The following is a 19,873-nucleotide window of genomic DNA, read 5'->3' as shown; positions in this document are numbered from 1 at the left end:
TTTGAGGATAAAACAATCAGAGTAGCTGTAAAACGGGGGGAAGGAAGGGGGTGTAAAACGTTATAAATTGTCTGTAATTCACAGAATAAAGTATATAGCATCAAAGTATGCATATGATTAAAGTAGCATATCATGTACTTTATCGCTGTGCTGGTGTCGACTAAAGTCCAAGGTCTGAGCACACTCTGTGTCTTTAAGATATGGCCGGAAACTAGAAAGAACGTAGATGTGGACATTGCTTGCGTGTATTTCACATAAAAAAGTAGGCCTATATAACCTCTAAGTGCGGACAAAGCATATAAAATGAAAGTATATAATGTACCTTTTGTCAGTGCTGCAGTTTAATTATAGCTAACTAAAGTTTAAAGCCCAAAAGCACTCAGTCTTCAAGATAAAGCCAGAAACTGGAAAGAACATAGATATGGACGTACGTTGCAAAATTTTAGAAGCAGAGGCATTATTTTAAGCAGAATTTTTGATTTTGCGTCGTACTTGAATTTTTTAACAAAGGAAAATACCCTTTCATTATGAACCTAGCTAGTGTGGGTGGAGACCCACTATCTGGAATACATTTTGCGACCTTCAATCAGGACTGCACGTAAGTTGTAGTCGAGTAGTGGCTCTTAAAGGGCTTTTGGTAAAATTGGACTTTTCTAAGTTAATTAATTTACTGAATAGGCTAAAAGATTAGGCTACCTTAAATGCAACCCAGCCCACCACCCTCATGGGCCAAAAATAACCCTAAGCTAGGCTTGTATAATTTCTTTTTCTGTTCAAATTGGCTTTATTGGGCATTCTGAACTAAATGTTGACAAGAAAAAAGAAATAAATAGCCTAATTCAAATAAAGACAATGGGCATGCTTGAAGAAAGTTCTAAGAATTTTAAAAACTGGCATGACCTACCCTAAAAAAGTCATATATACTTTCTTATCTAATTACTTTTTATCTTGCTCCTAAAGGTGCATCACTTTACCCCCCCCCCCCCACCCTCTCTAACAGATAAATAAACAGCCCACTTTATATATTGCCTTAATATTGTACAAAAGCTCTACTCTTTTCTGTGCTGCTTAAGCAGTATTCTTATCATAAATGTTGATGTTTTCTGTTTGCTGTTGGGGTAATGTTTATATTAACAAACTGTTCAGGTAGCTAAGACATAAAATTACCTCTATAGTCATAATTACATCCTCAATCCAAATTTAACATGCATTTGCATTGGAAATGAACTTTACCCCCACCCCTATATATACCAATTTAGGTCAATATATACCAAATCATATTGTTGATTTTCAAATAAATTTAATACACCATTTTTTGCCTTTTTTTATGCGTTTAATAAATATAATAAGAATGTCCACCGGTACTTAATTTCAGCCCCCCCCCCCTATCTCGACTTTATCTAACCTAACCCTGCATGGGACTTTATAGGGGGGGGGGGCGGACATAATATTCTAATGTGAAAGCTGACATCATTTGTTATCCGCATAAAAAAAGGCCTCGACTTGGTGATTAACTTTATTTAAACATAGATGACATGATTTCGTAGATATTGACCCCAATTTAGGGTATGTATTTGCACACTGGGGGGTGAGGTTAAAATTAAAACCTACCTTTATAGTCAGAATTGCATCCTTGAATCCAAATTTAAAATTCATTTGTTTAAGAAATAATCTTAACCCCCCCCCCTAATGTGCATATATAGGCTATATACCCTGAATTGGTATATATAGGGACAGGGTAAAGTTAATCTCTGATACAAATGAATGTTAAATTTGGATTCAGGATGCAATTCTGACTATAGAGGTAAGTTTATTTCCCAGCTACCCGAATAGTATGCTAATATAAACCTTACCCTGCTGTTGTAAAATAGGCCCAGAGTAGGCCAATAGGCTAGGTAATGGACAAATACATAGTAGATTATATATTTATACATTTGGGGTAGGATACAGTAAAGCAGTCTGTTTTTAAGAATAAGATAAACCAGTATTTATGACTGTTTAAAAGTAGGATAGAAGCCTATAATTAGGACTATTAAGAATGAAACATGTTAAGAAAACAATTCTTACTTCATACTATGCAGAAGAATGTAGTTAAAATATTTTAAAGGCAGCTCCACTATCTTTTCCCCCCTCCCTAGTGTGCACATAAATTGAATCAACACTGACAAAGTCAAGACATGGGAAATATATAATTTAGGCTATATATTTGCACAAAAAAGGGGAGGGGGCAAAGAGTAGTGGAAGTATATTCAAGATCTATTAACTGCAATTTTCTGCATATTAAGAAGTGTAAATTGTCTTCTTAACATGTTTCCCTCTCAATAGCTCCAATTCTAGCCTTCTATGAAAATTAGTTTTCAGAATTTATTAGGACTTCTTTAAAATGCCTCCCTGAGCTCAGATTTAACTATCTTTGACAAGGTAGTAGTTTGTTAGAAAAAAGAGTTAAAACACACATCAAGCAATAGTCTTTGCTTTTAGCCAGCAAATTAATAAAAATTCACCAGAAATTTGATATGCCATCTCTTCATTGGCTAGTCATTGTATAAGCTATAAATAGAAAAAGAAAATAGCAATTAATAATGATAAATTCAAAATTATTTGCTATTTTCCAGTGTATTTTTCTGTCCCTGGTTCAGAACTAAGACTATTTGTAAACTTATTTAAAAGTAAAGGACTGCTGTGCAAAAAGCAGGGTAGCAAAGTAGCAATGCTACTTGGCAGTTTTCAAATTTTGTTGGCAGATTTTGTCTGAAAATACTATTTTTACATATAAAAAAATACTTTTTGTTCAAAGAAAAGCTGTCAAAACACAAGTTGTGCTGCTAAAGTGTCGCCAGTTTTTGGAATTCTGTCGAATTCTGCTACTTGTAGTTTTGGAACTTTTTTCATACCTGGCAAAGGAGCAAGGGAAGTAAGCAGATTTACAGTTGTTTTGATTACTCTGCTAGGTAGGTAAACACAGCACTTTATGTATTTTTATGCTCTTTCCAATTGCTTCTTTATATCCTACTAATCACTTTGTTTCCAAATTCCATTTTGAGCCCTTAAAGATGAAACCTTATTCCTTATTATTTGCTAGTAGAAAAGAATAACCAAAAATTCTGAAAACTACTTTAAACCAATTAGAAATACTTAGGCTACTTACATCATTCCTAAAACTGCTTTGCTTCACTTCATCCTCCCCACTCTAATATCCTAATTTGTACCCCACTGTGCATAGTCTCACATCATTTTACTATAGCAAGATACTTTTTGTTCATATTGTTTTACAGTGGACACAAATTAATGAGCAGGAAGAAAAGAGTTGCACTACTACAAAGTAGAGGGATTATACATAGTGGGCCATATTTTGCTCTTTTAGGGGGTGGGGGATAAAGTGAAGCAATGCACCTTCAGAAATAAGATAAACAAGCATTTATGATAGTTTCATAGTAGTTTCAGAATTTTTGGTAAGGTAAATATTATTAATACAATAGTTACAACAAAATTTCTACTTCAGCCAACAGAGAGCAGAGCCAAATTTAGTAATCATTTTCTGCTCACAAGTAATTACAAAAAGGCATTACTTTAAGGGCCCTTCAAGGGCTCAAAATAAAATTTGCAAAGGAAACAACTATTATATTTAGAAAGGGTATAAAAAGACATTTTGAGTGGCATGTTCACCATCTACCTAGTGAAGTAATCAAAGCATCTGTTACTTTACTGGGAAGTGTCTTCAAGGTCTAGCATGTCTCTTGCCATAAGGAAATTAAATACAGTATTAGTATATCTCTACTAGCAAGTAATGCAGCAGATGTTCTATGGTCATATCTTCCATCATAGGGTAGCTCTTTTACAGTTACCAATAACTTCATATTTTTAGATTTTTTTTTTTTTTAACCTTTATCTTATCCTACTGTGATAACTCAACTCCCAAAAATACAAAAAAAAGGATTAAAAATTTATGAATAAATACTGTAGGATATTGTAAACCTTGCAATCTATCTATATTTTTGAATGTAGGTAGAACATTCCAAAGTTTTTTCTTTTCTTTGATCTTTTTATCTCTCTTTTTGGCTGCTCAGTTCTGCATGTGCAGGGGAATTTTTTGCTTGAGGGATTCTCCCAAGGAGAGTTCTGTAGGGGTGATTTTCCAGAGGGTGAATATGCCTAGCGCCACATCTGGCTTTGGTGTTAAACAGGCTAGATGCCTTGATTGAGAACATTGCCCCTCTATCCGCTCATTCCATCAATTCTTTAGCAGAAAGATATGTTGAATCTTGTTTGAAAGAGGATGATCAGCATGTGGAACTGGAGACACAAAGTTGCCCTCTGCAATATAGCTCTTCTAAAATAAGATAAAATTGTGGGACAAATTCCCAATACAGGCACAGAGTTGCCTGAATTAGAAGGAATTCATGCCCAATCCAATTTTGTTTTTTTTCATTTGTAACTTCTTTCTTTGTCACTCATTATTTTCTCTCTGTTTGGGTAACTTTATATATAGTCTAATACATGTCATTATCTGCTACCAAATTAATTTGTCAATTTTCTAATTTAAAATGCTTTTGCTAGTGCATGTATTATTTAGTTAAAATTGCCATTGATGTAGTATTACTATTGAATGTGGGGTTCTTTGCTAGTTGATTATAACCAACATAAAGAATAGTGTCTGCTTATGCAAAAAATTGTCCCTTTTAAGTTTTGTGTAGTTTCTTTTTGAAGTTTTGAGTTAAGTTTCTCCTTTATGTTTCTTACAGTTAAGCAGGGTAAGCAAGGTAAGGTAAGTTTCAAGTTAAGTTTCTCCTTTATGTTTTTTAAAGTTAAACAAGGTAAGTTTTGAATCACAACTCAAATACTTGCCTAAAAATGAATGAATTTTATATATGACTTTTTAAGTATTTTATTTACCCATATTTTTTTGACTATTTTATCTCTTTTTTCTAATTTCTATTTCATATTTAGGTCACTTGCAGTTGGGACCCCAACTGGTTATAAGCTATACTCCTTGAGTGCCACTGACAAAATTGATTGTATTTTTGATAGTGGTGAGTTTTCTTCTCTCTTTGTAACACTTGTCAATGGATATTTTGACATTGGGTTTTTGACATAGAAACACTTGTCAATGGATATTTTTTACATTGTAACACTTGTCCATGATAATATTTTTGACATTGTAACACTTGTCAATGGATATTTTGACATTGTAGCATTTATCAATGGATGTCTGGACATTGGATTTTTGACATTGTAACACTTGTCAATGGATATTTTGGCGTTTTGAATTTGACAATGAATATTCTGAAATTTTTATCTCTATATTTTGGCTAGGTGTTATGTGCAAAAGAAAGTTTTGTGAAGGATTCCTGAATTGGATGGATAGCCTTATTCATACCTCCTCCATAAGGCTAAACTTAAAATTCTTAGTAAGAGAGAAAGTTATATATCCCAGCCTTTGCTTGTAATGCATGTACAATTCATAAAGAAAATTTTATTGCCAATGCAGCCCTCCTCTTAGATATCACATCTTCACAGACCCTATTGCTGATGTCTTGTGGTTTTAAAGGAAAAAGAAACCCATACTATCTATTTATCAAATTTAGGGTGCTCCTTGTCTTTTAATGAAAAATCACAACCTCCTCAATTTACAATTCAAAGATGTATTCCAATAAAAAGACTGTGAATTGAAAAAAAAAAAAATATGAACAAAAAAAAATGCAATTTAACCCAAATCAGAAGAAAATCCTTAGAATTGGAATACTTAAAGAAGCAACCAAAATTATTGTCAGATCAAGTGAGTTGTTTACACAGAGGCAACATAAAATGTAAAGAAATTACCCCCACCCCCAAGGAATTGAAAAGTCAAATATATCTCCAAAGCACTTGAATAGCAAGAGACCATATGTAAAAATGGTAGGGAGTGGTTATGCATTACCTTCATAAAGGCCAGATCATTACCACACAATCTAAGATCTGGGGTAAGGGGTTGCCTATCTGAGAGGATTGTGGGCAAATTATGTACAATCTGTCTTTGCAGAGTTGTGAAAAATATTATGATCAGCAGCACAACTGTGACAAACTTGAGTAACACCCTATGTGTTGTGGAACAAGAAGCTAACAGAAGTAGATCATCAGCCAACAGCAGATCTATAGCAGTCTTGGGGAGGGGGATGGGCCCAACGTGACAAGGGCACCAATAATTGACCAAATTGGCGAGTTAAAAAGGAGTTAAAAAAAGAAAACAAACAAATGGTGTTGCCAGAAAAATGGTTGGGGGCTGCGATCCCTCTTCCCCAAATCCAACCCTCTCATCCACATAACTTGAATTGGTGACATATTCAAATTCAATGGGGTAGCCAAATTCACAATAAAAGAGAAAAAAAAAGAAGAACAGACAGTAAACCTCACTAGCAAATAATATTTGCCAACTGTTAAGGTACACTCATCTAAGAATCCAAGCAAATCACGAACTTTTGCTTATTAAGCTGAAAAGAAAGGAGTTACAAGTAAAGTGGGGGGATGCCACACAAGGCGGCATCTAGGGGGGCTACCAGGTTTGCCCTCCTGTCCAATTTTATTTAACTTGTAAAAAAATGACAAAATTGCTTATTAACAAATTTTGATGCGTTTTAAAGTTTTGTTGCAACTCCCCACCAAAAAAAACTGCCCCCCCCTCTGAACAAAAATCCTGGATACACCCTTGAGGCCATATTTTTTTAGAATACTAAGTGAATGATTTACATGAATACTAATGATTTAATGAGTACTAAGTAATGGTTCACATGTGAGACCAAAAGAGATGACTTTCCTATAATTCCGTGCAATGACATACGGAGAGAGAAAGGGGTTGGGACCTCAGGGGCTGCTCTCCCCCAAAATTAAAAATTTTCACAAATATCTTAGAAAATCTCATACGAGTTATCAAATAATTTTTTTATTGTTGCCCCCCCCTGCTCTTGAACCTGCCCAGTTCTGTAGTATAAACTGTGCTTTAATTTCACTGATTTACATCAGTCAGGTATTTTTGTCACTCATTCAGTTTATTCTTTGTTTCTGGAGTGACAAATAATCCTGCGTTTTCAAATCTACTTGGTTTTGAAGCCTGCTCTGTGTGATTTTAAGCCTGAGCAAAAACTTAAATTCCAGCTGTTTGGTTCTACTGAGTGACATTTTAAGCCAGTAAGAAGAGCGAAAATTTTCAGCTACAAGATTTTATTGTACAGATAGTCTCTGTTTTGCTAATGAACAAGAGAAGCATATACTTAAATTAAGAGTAGCCAGTAATACTCAATAATAATTATATAATTTATTAAAAAAATAAATAAATAAAACAAAAACACCAATGAAAATTAAAACTCACATCCATTATGAAAACTGCTCTTGACTGCAATCAGCAAGAAAATCAAACAAAATAATCCAAAATAGTGCAGTAAGGAAGGGTGGCAATATTGAATATTATTAAGATGTGAGTTTTTTTGTTTATATTTTTTGATTAGTTTTCTTTTCCTTTTATTTGCATGTTGTTTAGTTAAGTTTTTCCTAGTATATTTTTTCTGTTGATTAAGGCTTCCAGACGTGAATCCGAAATATTCAGACCTTTATTATCATTAAAACTTTGTTTTTTGTATTTTCTCTGCAGTCTTATTCAAAATATGTATCCATTTTTCAATATTTTCATTTGTTTTATTTTTAATAATAAGTATGTAGAATTAAAGTGGCTGATTCCATCAAAAGGCAGTTTCTTGTGAACAAACTGATTATAATTAGCCTGTAAACTCTCATTTACAATGACTCAACAACCTGTTTATGAAACGCTGCTAACAAATATAACACACAACAAAGTATTATCTAGCGCAATACAAAAAAATTCAAATAAATTTACTGAAAAATAAATCTATAATGTCAGTTTAATATACACATGCTGATATTTATTCCTTAAAATCTTAATTGATTTTCGATTTCTTAAAGTTAGAAAAGGGAACACATTTAAGAATTTTTTTAGTAAGTACAAATTATATTTTAGCTTTTAGAAAGCTTTGGGCTTAGAACCCTAAACATATTAATTTTTGCTCGTTTTGAGTTTGACTCTGTTATTTATTTTAACTACTGTTGGTTTTGAGTTTAGTCCATTTGTTGGTATAGGTTCGCTGTAGCAACATTCTTGACTGATTGTTTGGTTCTATTTTGTTCATTTTGGTTTAAAGGAGTTATTTACTTTTTAAAAAAAACTTATTTTGTTGGAAAAGTTTTTTTAATTAGTTTCTGTTCGTTTTATATTGACGTAGTATTTCCAGGAAGAAACACTGAGCCTCTTCTAAAGTTAAAAAACCATCCCTTCCATAAAAACCTTAAATGCCCCCTGGACATAGCTTACAACCCTTGCCCCTAATCTCTGGGGATTGTTTCAACCCAAAAGGCCTTAATATGATATATATTAATATAGTCTAAATATGATATTTAGACTATTTTGAAATTTCTATTAGATGTATTTCGGGACAATACGACGTGTGTGTGTGTGGGGGGGGGGTATAGCTGCCGTCCAATCACTTTGACTCTTAAAAAGAACACTAGAGCATCTGATTACCAATCCAAAGAGCCCCCTCCAAAGTTTATACCACTATGCTTTCTATAAAAACCTTACATGTCCCTAGGGCGTAACTTACCTGGGTTTTGTTATCCTCAAGACACAATTTTCATACCGTTCTGATACGCTGAACAAAATGGCTATCTCAAAATTTTTATTGGAAGTGTTTGGGGAAATTATCGGCGTGGGGGGGGGGGGGCATTTGCCCTTTGATCACTTTCTACTAATAAAAAAGGAACTAGTCTTTTCAATTTCCAATCAAATGAACCCTTTTTGAAGCTTCTACAAAAAAAAAATTTCTATAAAAACCTTATATGTCCCAAGGTCATAACTTACGACCCTTGTCCTTATGGCTATGGGGGGAGGATGGTCATCATCAAAGACATAATTTTCAGACCTCTGAACTTCGTTGAACAAAATGGCCATATCAGAATGTTGATCAGAAATGTTCGGGGTAATGATGGCCGTGGGAGGGATTCTCCCACCGAATAGTTTTGACTATTAAAAGGGCAATAGCACTTTCAATTTCCAATCGAATGAGCCCTTTTTGAAATTTTTACGACAAGGCTTTCTATAAGAAACTTTATTTTCCCTCAGGGCATAATTTACAGCCTTAGCCCCGAGGGCTATGGGGGGTGTCATCCTCAAAGACCTAATTTCCAGAACATTCAACTACGTTCGACAAAATGGCTGTCTCAAATTTTTTATTGGATGTGTTTGGGGAAAAGGTGCGTGTGAGAGAGGGGGGGGTAATTACCCTCCAATCACTTCGACTATTAAAAAAGGCACTAGCCCTCTCAATTTCCAATTGAATGAGCCCATTTTGAAGTTTCTAGGACAACGCTATCAGTACAAACCTTATTTGCCCCCAGGCCATAACTTACAACCTTTGCCCTGCTCTGAGGGAATTGTCATCCTCAAATAAAAAATTTCCAGAACTTTTAGCTACGTTAAATAAAATGGGTATCTCAAAATTTGGATTGGATGTGTTTGGGAAAGGGTGGGTGCGAGAGAGGGCTAGTTGCCCTCCAATCCTTTTCAACTATTAAAAGGGCACTAGCCATTTCAGTTTCCAATCGAATGAGCCCTTTTGAAGTTTCTAAGACAACACTTTCTATAAAAACCGTATAGGCCCCCATAACTGCCAACCCTTGCCATGAGGGCTGGGGGGGGGTTGTCATCTTCAAAGACCTAATTTCCAAAACGTTCAACTACGTTGAACAAAATGGCTATTTAAAACTTTTGATTGGATGTGTTTGGGGAAAAGGTGGGCGTGAGAGATGGGTTAGTTGCCCTCCAATCACTTTTGACTATTAAAAAGAGCACTAGCCATTTCAATTTCCAATCAAATGAGCCCTTTTTCAAGTTTCTACGACAAGGCTTTCAATAAAAACCTTATATGCCCCCAGGGCATAACTTATAACCCTGCCCTGAAGACCATGGGGTGAGTTTTCTGCTCAAAGACATAATTTCCAGAACTTTTTACTGCGTTGAACAAAATGGCTATCTCAAAATTTTGATTGGATGTGTTTGGGGAAGTGGTAGGCTTGGAAGGAGTGTTAGTTGCCTTCCAATCACTCTCGATTATTAAAAAGGGCACTGCCATTTCAATTTCAAATCGAATGACCCCTTTTTGAAGTTTCTACAACAAAGCTTTCTGTAAAAACCTTATATGCCCCCAGGGCATAACTTACAATCCTTGCTTTAAGGGCTGTGGGGTATTGTTATTCTCAAAGACGGACTTTCCAAAATTTTCAACTACGTTGAACAAAATGGCTATCTTAAAATTTTAAATGGATGTGTTTCGGGAAATGGTGGGCATGAGAGGGGGGGATTAGTTGCATTCCAATCACTTTCGACTATTAAAAAGGGCGATAACCTTTTGAATTTCCAATTCAATGAGCCCTTTTTCAAGTTTCTAAAACAAAATTTTCAATAAAAACATTATATGCCCCCAGGGCATAACTTACAACCTTAGTCCTGAGGGCTTTGGGATGAGCTCCATCCTCAAAGACCCACTTTCCCAAACTTTTAATTACGTTGAAAAAAATTACTCTCAACACATTTATATTAGATGTGTATGGGGAAATGGTGGTCGTGAGAGGGGGGTCAATTACCCTCCAATCCCATTCGACTTTTAAAAAAGGCACTAGCCCTTTCAATTTCCCATAGAGTGAGCCCATTTTGACGTTACTACGACAACGCTATCAGTACAAACCTTATTTGCCCCCAGGCCATAACTTACAACCTTTGCCCTGCTCTGAGGGAATTGTCATCCTCAAATAAAAAATTTCCAGAACTTTTAGCTACGTTAAATAAAATGGGTATCTCAAAATTTGGATTGGATGTGTTTGGGAAAGGGTGGGTGCGAGAGAGGGCTAGTTGCCCTCCAATCCTTTTCAACTACTAAAAAGGGCACTAGCCATTTCAGTTTACAATCAAATGAGACCTTTTTGAAGTTTTTAAGACAACACTTTCTATAAAAACCGTATATTCCCCCATAACGGCCAACCCTTGCCATGAGGGCTGGGGGGGGGGGGTTGTCATCTTCAAAGACCTAATTTCCAAAACGTTCAACTACGTTGAACAAAATGGCTATTTAAAACTTTTGATTGGATGTGTTTGGGGAAAAGGTGGGCGTGAGAGATGGGTTAGTTGCCCTCCAATCACTTTTGACTATCAAAAAGGGCACTAGGCATTTGAATTTCCAATTAAATGAGCCCTTTTTCAAGTTTCTACGACAAGGCTTTCAATAAAAACCTTATATGCCCCCAGGGCATAACTTATAACCCTGCCCTGAAGACCATGGGGTGAGTTTCCTGCTCAAAGACATAATTTCCAGAACTTTTTACTGCGTTGAACAAAATGGCTATCTCAAAATTTTGATTGGATGTGTTTGGGGAAGTGGTAGGCTTGGAAGGAGGGTTATTTGCCCTCCAATCACTTTCGACTGTTGAAAAGGGCACTAGCCCTTTCAATTTCCAATCGAATGATCCCTTCTTGAACTGTACGACAGTGCTTTCTGTAAAAACCTTATATGCCCCCAGGGCACAACTTAAAATCCTTGCTTTGAGGGCTGTGGGGGAGGGGGGTTGTCATCCTCAAAGACCTAATTTCCGAAACTTATAACGACGTTGAAAAAAATGGCTATCTCAATAGTGTTACTGGGTGTGTCAGGGGAAATGGTGGGCGTGAGAGGGGGGGATTAGTTGCCCTCCAATCACTTTCGATTATTAAAAAGGGCGATAACCTTTTGAATTTCCAATTCAATGAGCCCTTTTTCAAGTTTCTAAAACAAAATTTTCAATAAAAACCTTATATGCCCCCAGGGCATAACTTACAACCTTAGTCCTGAGGGCTTTGGGATGAGCGTCATCCTCAAAGACCTAATTTCCAGAACTTTAAACTACGTTGAACAAAATGGCTATCTGAAAATGTTGATTGGATGTGTTTGGGGAAATGGTGGGCGTGAGAGGGGGGTTAGTCTGCCTGCAACCACTTTCCACTATCAAAAAGGGCACTAGCCCTCTCAATTTTTAATTGAATGAGCCCCTTTTGAAGTTCCTTCAACAACGTAATCTATACACACCTTATATGCCCCCAGGGCATAACTTACAACCTTTGCCCTGGGGGCTCTGGGGAGTTTTCCATCCTCAAATACAAAATTTCAAGAACTTTCAACTACGTTGAACAAAATGGCTATCTCTAAATTTTGATTGGATGTGTTTCGGGAAATGGTGGGCGTGAGAGAGCCGTTAGTTGCTCTGCATTCACTTTCGAATATTAAAAAGGGCACTAGCCATTTTAATTTCCGATCAAATGAGCCCTTTTTGAAGTTTCTACGACAAAACTTTCTATAAAACCTTGTATGCCCTCAGGGCATAACTTGCAACCCTTGCCCTAAGGGCTCTGAGGGGTTATCATTCTCAAAGACCTAATTTCAACTATGTTGAACAAAATGGATATCTCAAAATTTTTATTGGATGTGTTTGGGGAAATGGTAAGCGTGAGAGGGGGCTTAGTTGCCCTTCAGGCACTTTCGACAATTAAAAAGGGGACTAGCCCTTTCAATTTCCAATTGAATGAGCCCCTTTTGAAGTTTCTACAACATTGCTTTCTATAAAAACCTTATATGCCCCCAGGGTATAACTGACAACCCTTGCCCCTAGGGCTATGGGGGGGGGGGGTTGTCATCCTCAAAGATAAAATTTACAGAACTTTCAGCGACATTGAGAAATATGGCTATCTCAAAATTTTGATTGTATGTGTTTGGGGAAAAAATGGGTGTGAGAGGGGGGTTAGTTGCCCTCCAATCACTTTCGACTATTAAAAAGGGCACTAGCCCTTTGAATTTCCAATCTAATGAGTCCCTTTTTGAAGTTTCTATAAATATGCCCCCAGGGTATAACTTACACAACCCTTGCCCTGAGGGCTGGGGGGGTTATCTTAAAAGACATAATTTCCAGAACTTTCAACGACGTTGAAAAAAATGACTATCTCAAAATTTTGATTGTATGTGTTTGGGGAAAAGCTGAGCGTGAGAAGGGGGTTAGTTGCCCTCTAATGACTTTCGACTATTAAAAAGGGCACTAGCCCTTTGAATTTCCAATCAAATGAGTCCCTTTTTAAGTTTCTATGACAAAGCTTTCAATAAACACCTCATCAGTTATGCCCAAGGGCATAACTGATAACCCTTGCCCTGAAGACTGTGGGGGGGGGGGGAGTGTCCTGCTCAAAGATAGAATTTCCAGAACTTTCAACTGCGCTGAATAAAATGGCTGTCTCAAAATTTTGATTGGTTGTGTTTCAGGAAAGGGTGGGCGTGGAAGGGGTCTTAGTTGCCTTCGAATCACTTTCGAATATTGAAAAGTGAACTAGCCATTTCAGTTTCCAATCAATTGAGCCCTTTTTGAAGTTTCTACGACAATGCTTTCTGTCAAAACCTTATATGCCCCCAGGGCATAACTCACAACCCTTGCCCTGAGGGCTTTGGGGGGGGGAAGGTTTGTCATCCTCAATGACCTAATTTCCTCAAAATTTTGGCTATGGCTATCTCAAAATTTTGATTGGGTGTGTCTGGGGAAAATGTGGGCGTGAGAGGGCGGTTAGTTGCCCTCCAATCACTTTCGACTATTAAAAAGGGCACTAGCCCTTTTAATTTCCAATCGCAAGAGCCCTTTTTGAAGTTTCTACGACAAAGGTTTCTATAAATACCTTATATGCCCCCAGGGCATAACTTACAACCCTTGCGCTAAGGGCTGTGGGGGAGTGTCCTCATAAAAAACATAATTTCTATATGGAAATCAACTACGCTGAACAAAATGGCTATCTGAAAATTTTGATTGGATGTGTTTGGGGAAATGGTGGTTGTCGAAGGGATGTTAGTTGCCTCCTAATCACTTTCGACTATTAAAAAGGGTACTAGCCATTCCAATTTCTAATCGAACGATCCCCTTTTCGAAGTTTCTACGACAATTCCTTCGATACGAAGTGCCCTGGTCTAGAGAAAAAAAGTAATACAATTAAATAATTACTTAGGCAGCGCTATTGCGCTGCTTATGATTTCTAAACTTTTCCTGCTTCTTGTAGTGGGATGTCTTGTTAAAAGAGTAGTTGAAAAGTTGGAGGTGATATGCAGAAATATACGTGGGGAGATTCTCGAGGCTACATCCCCTCCGAAACCCCATATTTTTTTTAGTTTCAGGGCACTTCTTATTTAAATTATAAAATACATAAGTGTTTTTATTACTCCCTCCTCCTAAATTCTTTGTCCTTATGATATATTAAAGAGAAAATACCTCTCACTAGAAAGTTTCTTTTGAAATTCATTTCCTAAATGTCAGCTACTTTATCCCTTATGGTTTGCTGGCTTCTTTCCAAGTTATTTCACTTTATTATTGTACTTGTCAAAACTGTGCCCTTAAAAAGAAATGCACCCTTTATAGGTTAAATGTTATAACTTGAACATAGCTTGGATGCAGTAATGCACAAGGTGTCATAAGATCTATTATCCACCCCTTTGTACTCAGTGTGCTTAATCTGCTGGCCCAATCACATACAAATGGCGTTATTATACTAAAATACAAAAGGTGTTATAAATCACTTCTTGAATAAATGAAGTTTGTTGTCCACCCTCCTGCCTTCAGCCTCCTTGATATTTAGGTTCAATCTGTTTCCATTTACCTTATTTTGTTCTGGAAATAGTTCGAAGTTTTGTTTTCTTCAAAATGTATTATATACCCTTTTTATCTTGTGCAAAAATAGCTAATAACTGAACCTAAAAAATGATATCTAATAAAATGTTTCTATTGAGATATTTTAACATAATATCTAAGAGAATGTCATATCTAAGAAAATGTAAAAAATATCCAATAAAATTTTTAACAAAATAATATATAATAAAATGTTTTCGCTATATCCTTGAGCCTGAAAACATACTTTGTGTTTTTCTACTTTAGAAACTCTCCTCTTCGATTTGGTTATTAAGACCCCACCCCCTCGAAAAATAGCTGCCTATAGCCGCTACTTCCACTGTCTATGAATATCCCCGAAAGAGAGTTAGGTCCTCCGAAATCTCTGCAAACACTGACATTTGTAAATAGATGAACGTTAGTACAAGTTAAATATTGAATTTTTGTTATTGTTAATTTTTGGGAAGATATCTTCCTCTTAACCCAATTTTTCTGATGAAACTAGGGGAATCCCGAGTGCATTGGAGGGTAGTTGAAGCACTAAGCCACCATACCGATTTTTTCCACAATTTTCCTCCCCCTTATGAAAGTCTTTTAATAGCCTTCCCCCCCCCTAAGAGTTAGGCCTGGGTACAATTATTGCCTAAAACTGTGGTGAAAATCTGGCTCTGTTCTCCTGCTGAGAATGCTGGGCGTGACCTCGCTTACTTTCTATTTTTCTCTTTTATAGGTAGTGACGAAGTGTGTATCGTTGAGCGTCTATTTTCAAGTAGTCTGGTCGCCTTAGTTACTTTGAGCGCACCTCGAAAATTAAAAGTTTGCCACTTCAAAAAGGGAACGGAAATTTGTAATTATAGCTACAGAAATTCTATATTAGCAGTTCGTTTAAATCGGTCGGTAAGAATTCACCTCTTCTTTTTCTTCTTTGAAATGGGCCCCTAAAAATTAAAAGTATACTACTTCAAAAAGAGAATGAAAATTTTTAGTTATTGCTAGAGGAAATCTGTGTAAGCAGTCCGTTTAAATCGCTCGGTAAAAATACACTTATTCTTTTTCTTCCTTGAAATAGGCCTCTAAAATTAATAGTGTGTTACTTAAGTAGAGAAAGCAACTTTGTAATTATAGACACAGAAATTCTATATTAGAAGTTTGTTTAAATTGGTAAGAAAACACTTCTTCTTTTTCTTCTATGGAAAAGACCTCTACAACTTAAAAATATATTACTTTAAATAGGGAACGCAACTTTGTAATTATAGACACAGAAATTCTATATTAGAAGTTTGTTTAAATTGGTAAGAAAACACTTCTTCTTTTTCTTCTATGGAAAAGACCTCTACAAATTAAAAGTATATTACTTTAAATAGGGAACGCAACTTTGTAATTATAGACACATAAATTCTATATTAGAAGTTTGTTTAAATTGGTAAGAAAACACTTCTTCTTTTTCTTCTATGGAAAAGACCTCTACAACTTAAAAATGTATTACTTTAAATAGGGAACGCAACTTTGTAATTATAGACACAGAAATTCTATATTAGAAGTTTGTTTATATTGGTAAGAAAACACTTCTTCTTTTTCTTCTATGGAAAAGACCTCTACAACTTAAAAATATATTACTTTAAATAGGGAACGAAACTTTGTAATTATAGACACAGAAATTCTATATTAGAAGTTTGTTTAAATTGGTAAGAAAACACTTCTTCTTTTTGTTCTATGGAAAAGACCTCTACAAATTAAAAATGAATTACTTTAAATAGGGAACGTAACTTTGTAATTATAGACACAGAAATTCTATATTAGAAGTTTGTTTAAATTGGTAAGAAAACACTTCTTCTTTTTATTCTATGGAAAAGACCTCTACAAATTAAAAATGTATTACTTTAAATAGGGAACGCAACTTTGTAATTATAGACACAGATATTCTATATTAGAAGTTTGTTTAAATTGGTAAAAAAACACTTCTTCTTTTTCTTCTATGTAAAAGACCTCTACAAATTAAAAATGCACTACTTTAAATAGGGAACGCAATTTTTTAATTATAGACACATAAAGTATATATTAGAATTTTTTTTTAATGGGTAAGAAAACACTTCTTATTTTTCTTCTATGGAAAAGACCTCTACAAATTAAAAATGCACTACTTTAGATAGGGAACGCAACAGTGTAATTATAGACACAGAAATTCTATATTAGAAGTTTGTTTAAATTGGTAAAAAAACACTTCTTCTTTTTCTTCTATGGAAAAGACCTCTACAAATTAAAAATATATTACTTTAAATAGGGAACGCAACTTTGTAATTATAGACACAGAAATTCTATATTAGAAGTTTGTTTAAATTGGTAAGAAAACACTTCTTCTTTTTCTTCTATGGAAAAGACCTCTACAAATTAAAAATATATTACTTTAAATAGGGAACGAAACTTTGTAATTATAGACACAGAAATTCTATATTAGAAGTTTGTTTAAAATGGTAAGAAAACACTTCTTCTTTTTCTTCTATGGAAAAGACCTCTACAAATTAAAAATATATTACTTTAAATAGGGAACGCAACTTTGTAATTATAGACACAGAAATTCTATATTAGAAGTTTGTTTAAATTGGTAAGAAAACACTTCTTCTTTTTCTTCTATGGAAAAGACCTCTACAAATTAAAAATGTATTACTTTAAATAGGGAATGCAACTTTGTAATTATAGACACAGAAATTATATATTAGAAGTTTGTTTTAATTGGTAAGAAAACACTTCTTCTTTTTCTTCTATTTAAAAGACCTCTACAAATTAAAAGTGCACTACTTTATATAGGGAATTCATCATTTTAATTATATACACAGAAATCATATATTAGTAGTTTGTTTAAATGTTTAAGAAAACAATTCTTATTTTTCTTCTAAGTAAGAGACCTCTACAAATTAAAAGTGCATTACTTTGAATAGGGAACGCAATTGTGTAATTAAATACACATAAATTATATATTAGAAGTTTGTTTAAATTGGTAAGAAAACACTTCTTATTTTTTTTCTATGGAAGAGACCTCTACAAATTAAAAGTGCATTACTTTAAATAGGGAACGCAACTTTTTAATTATAGACACAGATATTCTATATTAGAAGTTTGTTTTAATTTGTAAGAAAACACTTCTTCTTTTTCTTCTATGGAACAGACCTCTACAAATTAAAAATGCATTACTTTAAATAGGGAACGCAACTTTGTAATTATAGACACAGAAATTCTATATTAGAAGTTTGTTTAAATTGGTAAGAACACACTTCTTCTTTTTCTTCTATGGAAGAGACCTCTACAAATTAAAAGTGCATTACTTTAAATAGGGAACGCAATTTTGTAATTATAGACACAGAAATTCTATATTAGAAGTTTGTTTAAATTGGTAAGAAAACACTTCTTCTTTTTCTTCTATGGAAGAGACCTCTACAAATTAAAAGTGCATTACTTTAAAAAGGGAACGCAACTTTGTAATTATAGACACAGAAATTATATATTAGATGTTTTTTTTAATTGGTAAGAAAACACTTCTTCTTTTTTTTCTATGGAAAAGACCTCTACAAATTAAAAATGCACTACTTTAAATAGGGAACGTAACAGTTTAATTATAGACACAGAAATTATATATTAGAAGTTTGATTAAATTGGTAAGAAAACAATTCTTCTTTTTCTTCTATGGAAAAGACCTCTACAAATTAAAAATGCATTACTTTAAATAGGGAACGCAACTTTGTAATTATAGACACAGAAATTCTATATTAGAAGTTTGTTTAAATTGGTAAGAAAACACTTCTTCATTTTCTTCTATTGAAAATACCTCTACAAATTAAAAATACATTACTTTAAATAGGGAACGCAATTTTTTAATTATAGACACAGAAATCATATATTATAAGTTTTTTTTAATGGTTAAGAAAACACTTCTTCTTTTTCTTCTATGGAAAAGACCTCTACAAATTAAAAATGCACTACTTTAAATAGTGAACGCAACTTTTTAATTATAGACACAGAAATTCTATATTAGAAGTTTGTTTTAATTGGTAAGAAAACACTTCTTCTTTTTGTTCTATGGAAAAGACCTCTACAAATTAAAATTGCATTACTTTAAATAGGGAACGTAACTTTTTAATTATAGACACAGAAATTTTATATTAGAAGTTTGTTTAAATTTGTAAGAAAAAACTTCTTCTTTTTGTTTTATGGAAAAGACCTCTACAAATTAAAAATGCATTACTTTAAATAGGGAAATTAACTTTGTAATTATAGACACAGAAATTCTATATTAGAAGTTTGTTTAAATTGGTAAGAAAACACTTCTTCTTTTTGTTCTATGGAAAAGACCTCTACAAATTAAAAATACACTACTTTAAATAGGGAACGTAATTTTGTAATTATAGACACAGAAATTATATATTAGAAGTTTGTTTTACTTTTTAAGAAAACACTTCTTCTTTTTTTTCTATGGAAAAGACATCTACAAATTAAAAATACACTACTTTAAATAGGGAACGCAACATTGTAATTATAGACACAGAAATTATATATTAGAAGTTTGTTTAAATTGGTAAAAAAACACTTCTTCTTTTTGTTCTATGGAAAAGACCTCTACAAATTAAAAATGCATTACTTTAAATAGGGAAAGCAACTTTGTAATTATAGACACAGAAATTCTATATTAGAAGTTTGTTTAAATGGGTAAGAAAACACTTCTTCTTTTTTTTCTATGGAAAAGACCTCTACAAATTAAAAATGTATTACTTTAAATAGGGAACGCAACTTTGTAATTATAGACACAGAAATTATATATTAGAAGTTTGTTTAAATTGGTAAGAAAACACTTCTTCTTTTTCTTCTATGGAAAAGACCTCTACAAATTAAAATTGCATTACTTTAAATAGGGAACGCAACTTTGTAATTATAGACACAGAAATTCTATATTAGAAGTTTGTTTAAATTGGTAAGAAAACACTTCTTCTTTTTCTTCTATGGAAAAGACCTCTACAAATTAAAAATGCACTACTTTAAATAGGGAACGCAACTTTGTAATTATAGACACAGAAATTCTATATTAGAAGTTTTTTTAAATTGGTAAGAAAACACTTCTTCTTTTTCT

General features: G+C 34.0%; 1 protein-coding gene across 2 annotated transcripts in view; it reads left to right on the top strand.

The window, feature by feature from the left end:
- The first annotated feature begins 467 nt into the window (after positions 1–467).
- Positions 468–19,873, top strand: part of Atg18a (Autophagy-related 18a) — a 70,282-nt gene continuing 50,876 nt past the window's right edge. For both annotated transcript variants that reach the window (XM_089086708.1, XM_089086707.1), the window contains exons 1-3: positions 468–598; positions 4,948–5,030; positions 15,488–15,654. In XM_089086708.1, the coding sequence (XP_088942834.1) occupies positions 528–598; positions 4,948–5,030; positions 15,488–15,654 (321 nt within the window). In that variant the 5' untranslated portion in view covers positions 468–527. The remainder of the gene's footprint in view (positions 599–4,947; positions 5,031–15,487; positions 15,655–19,873) is intronic.

The sequence above is a fragment of the Artemia sp. Qi Xiang Cuo genome, chromosome 3 (assembly GCF_049724085.1).
Source record: "Artemia sp. Qi Xiang Cuo chromosome 3, ASM4972408v1, whole genome shotgun sequence".
Lineage (NCBI taxonomy): Eukaryota > Metazoa > Arthropoda > Branchiopoda > Anostraca > Artemiidae > Artemia > Artemia sp. Qi Xiang Cuo.
Note: the sequence above shows the minus strand (reverse complement) of the source record. Positions and strands in the feature narration are given on the sequence as shown.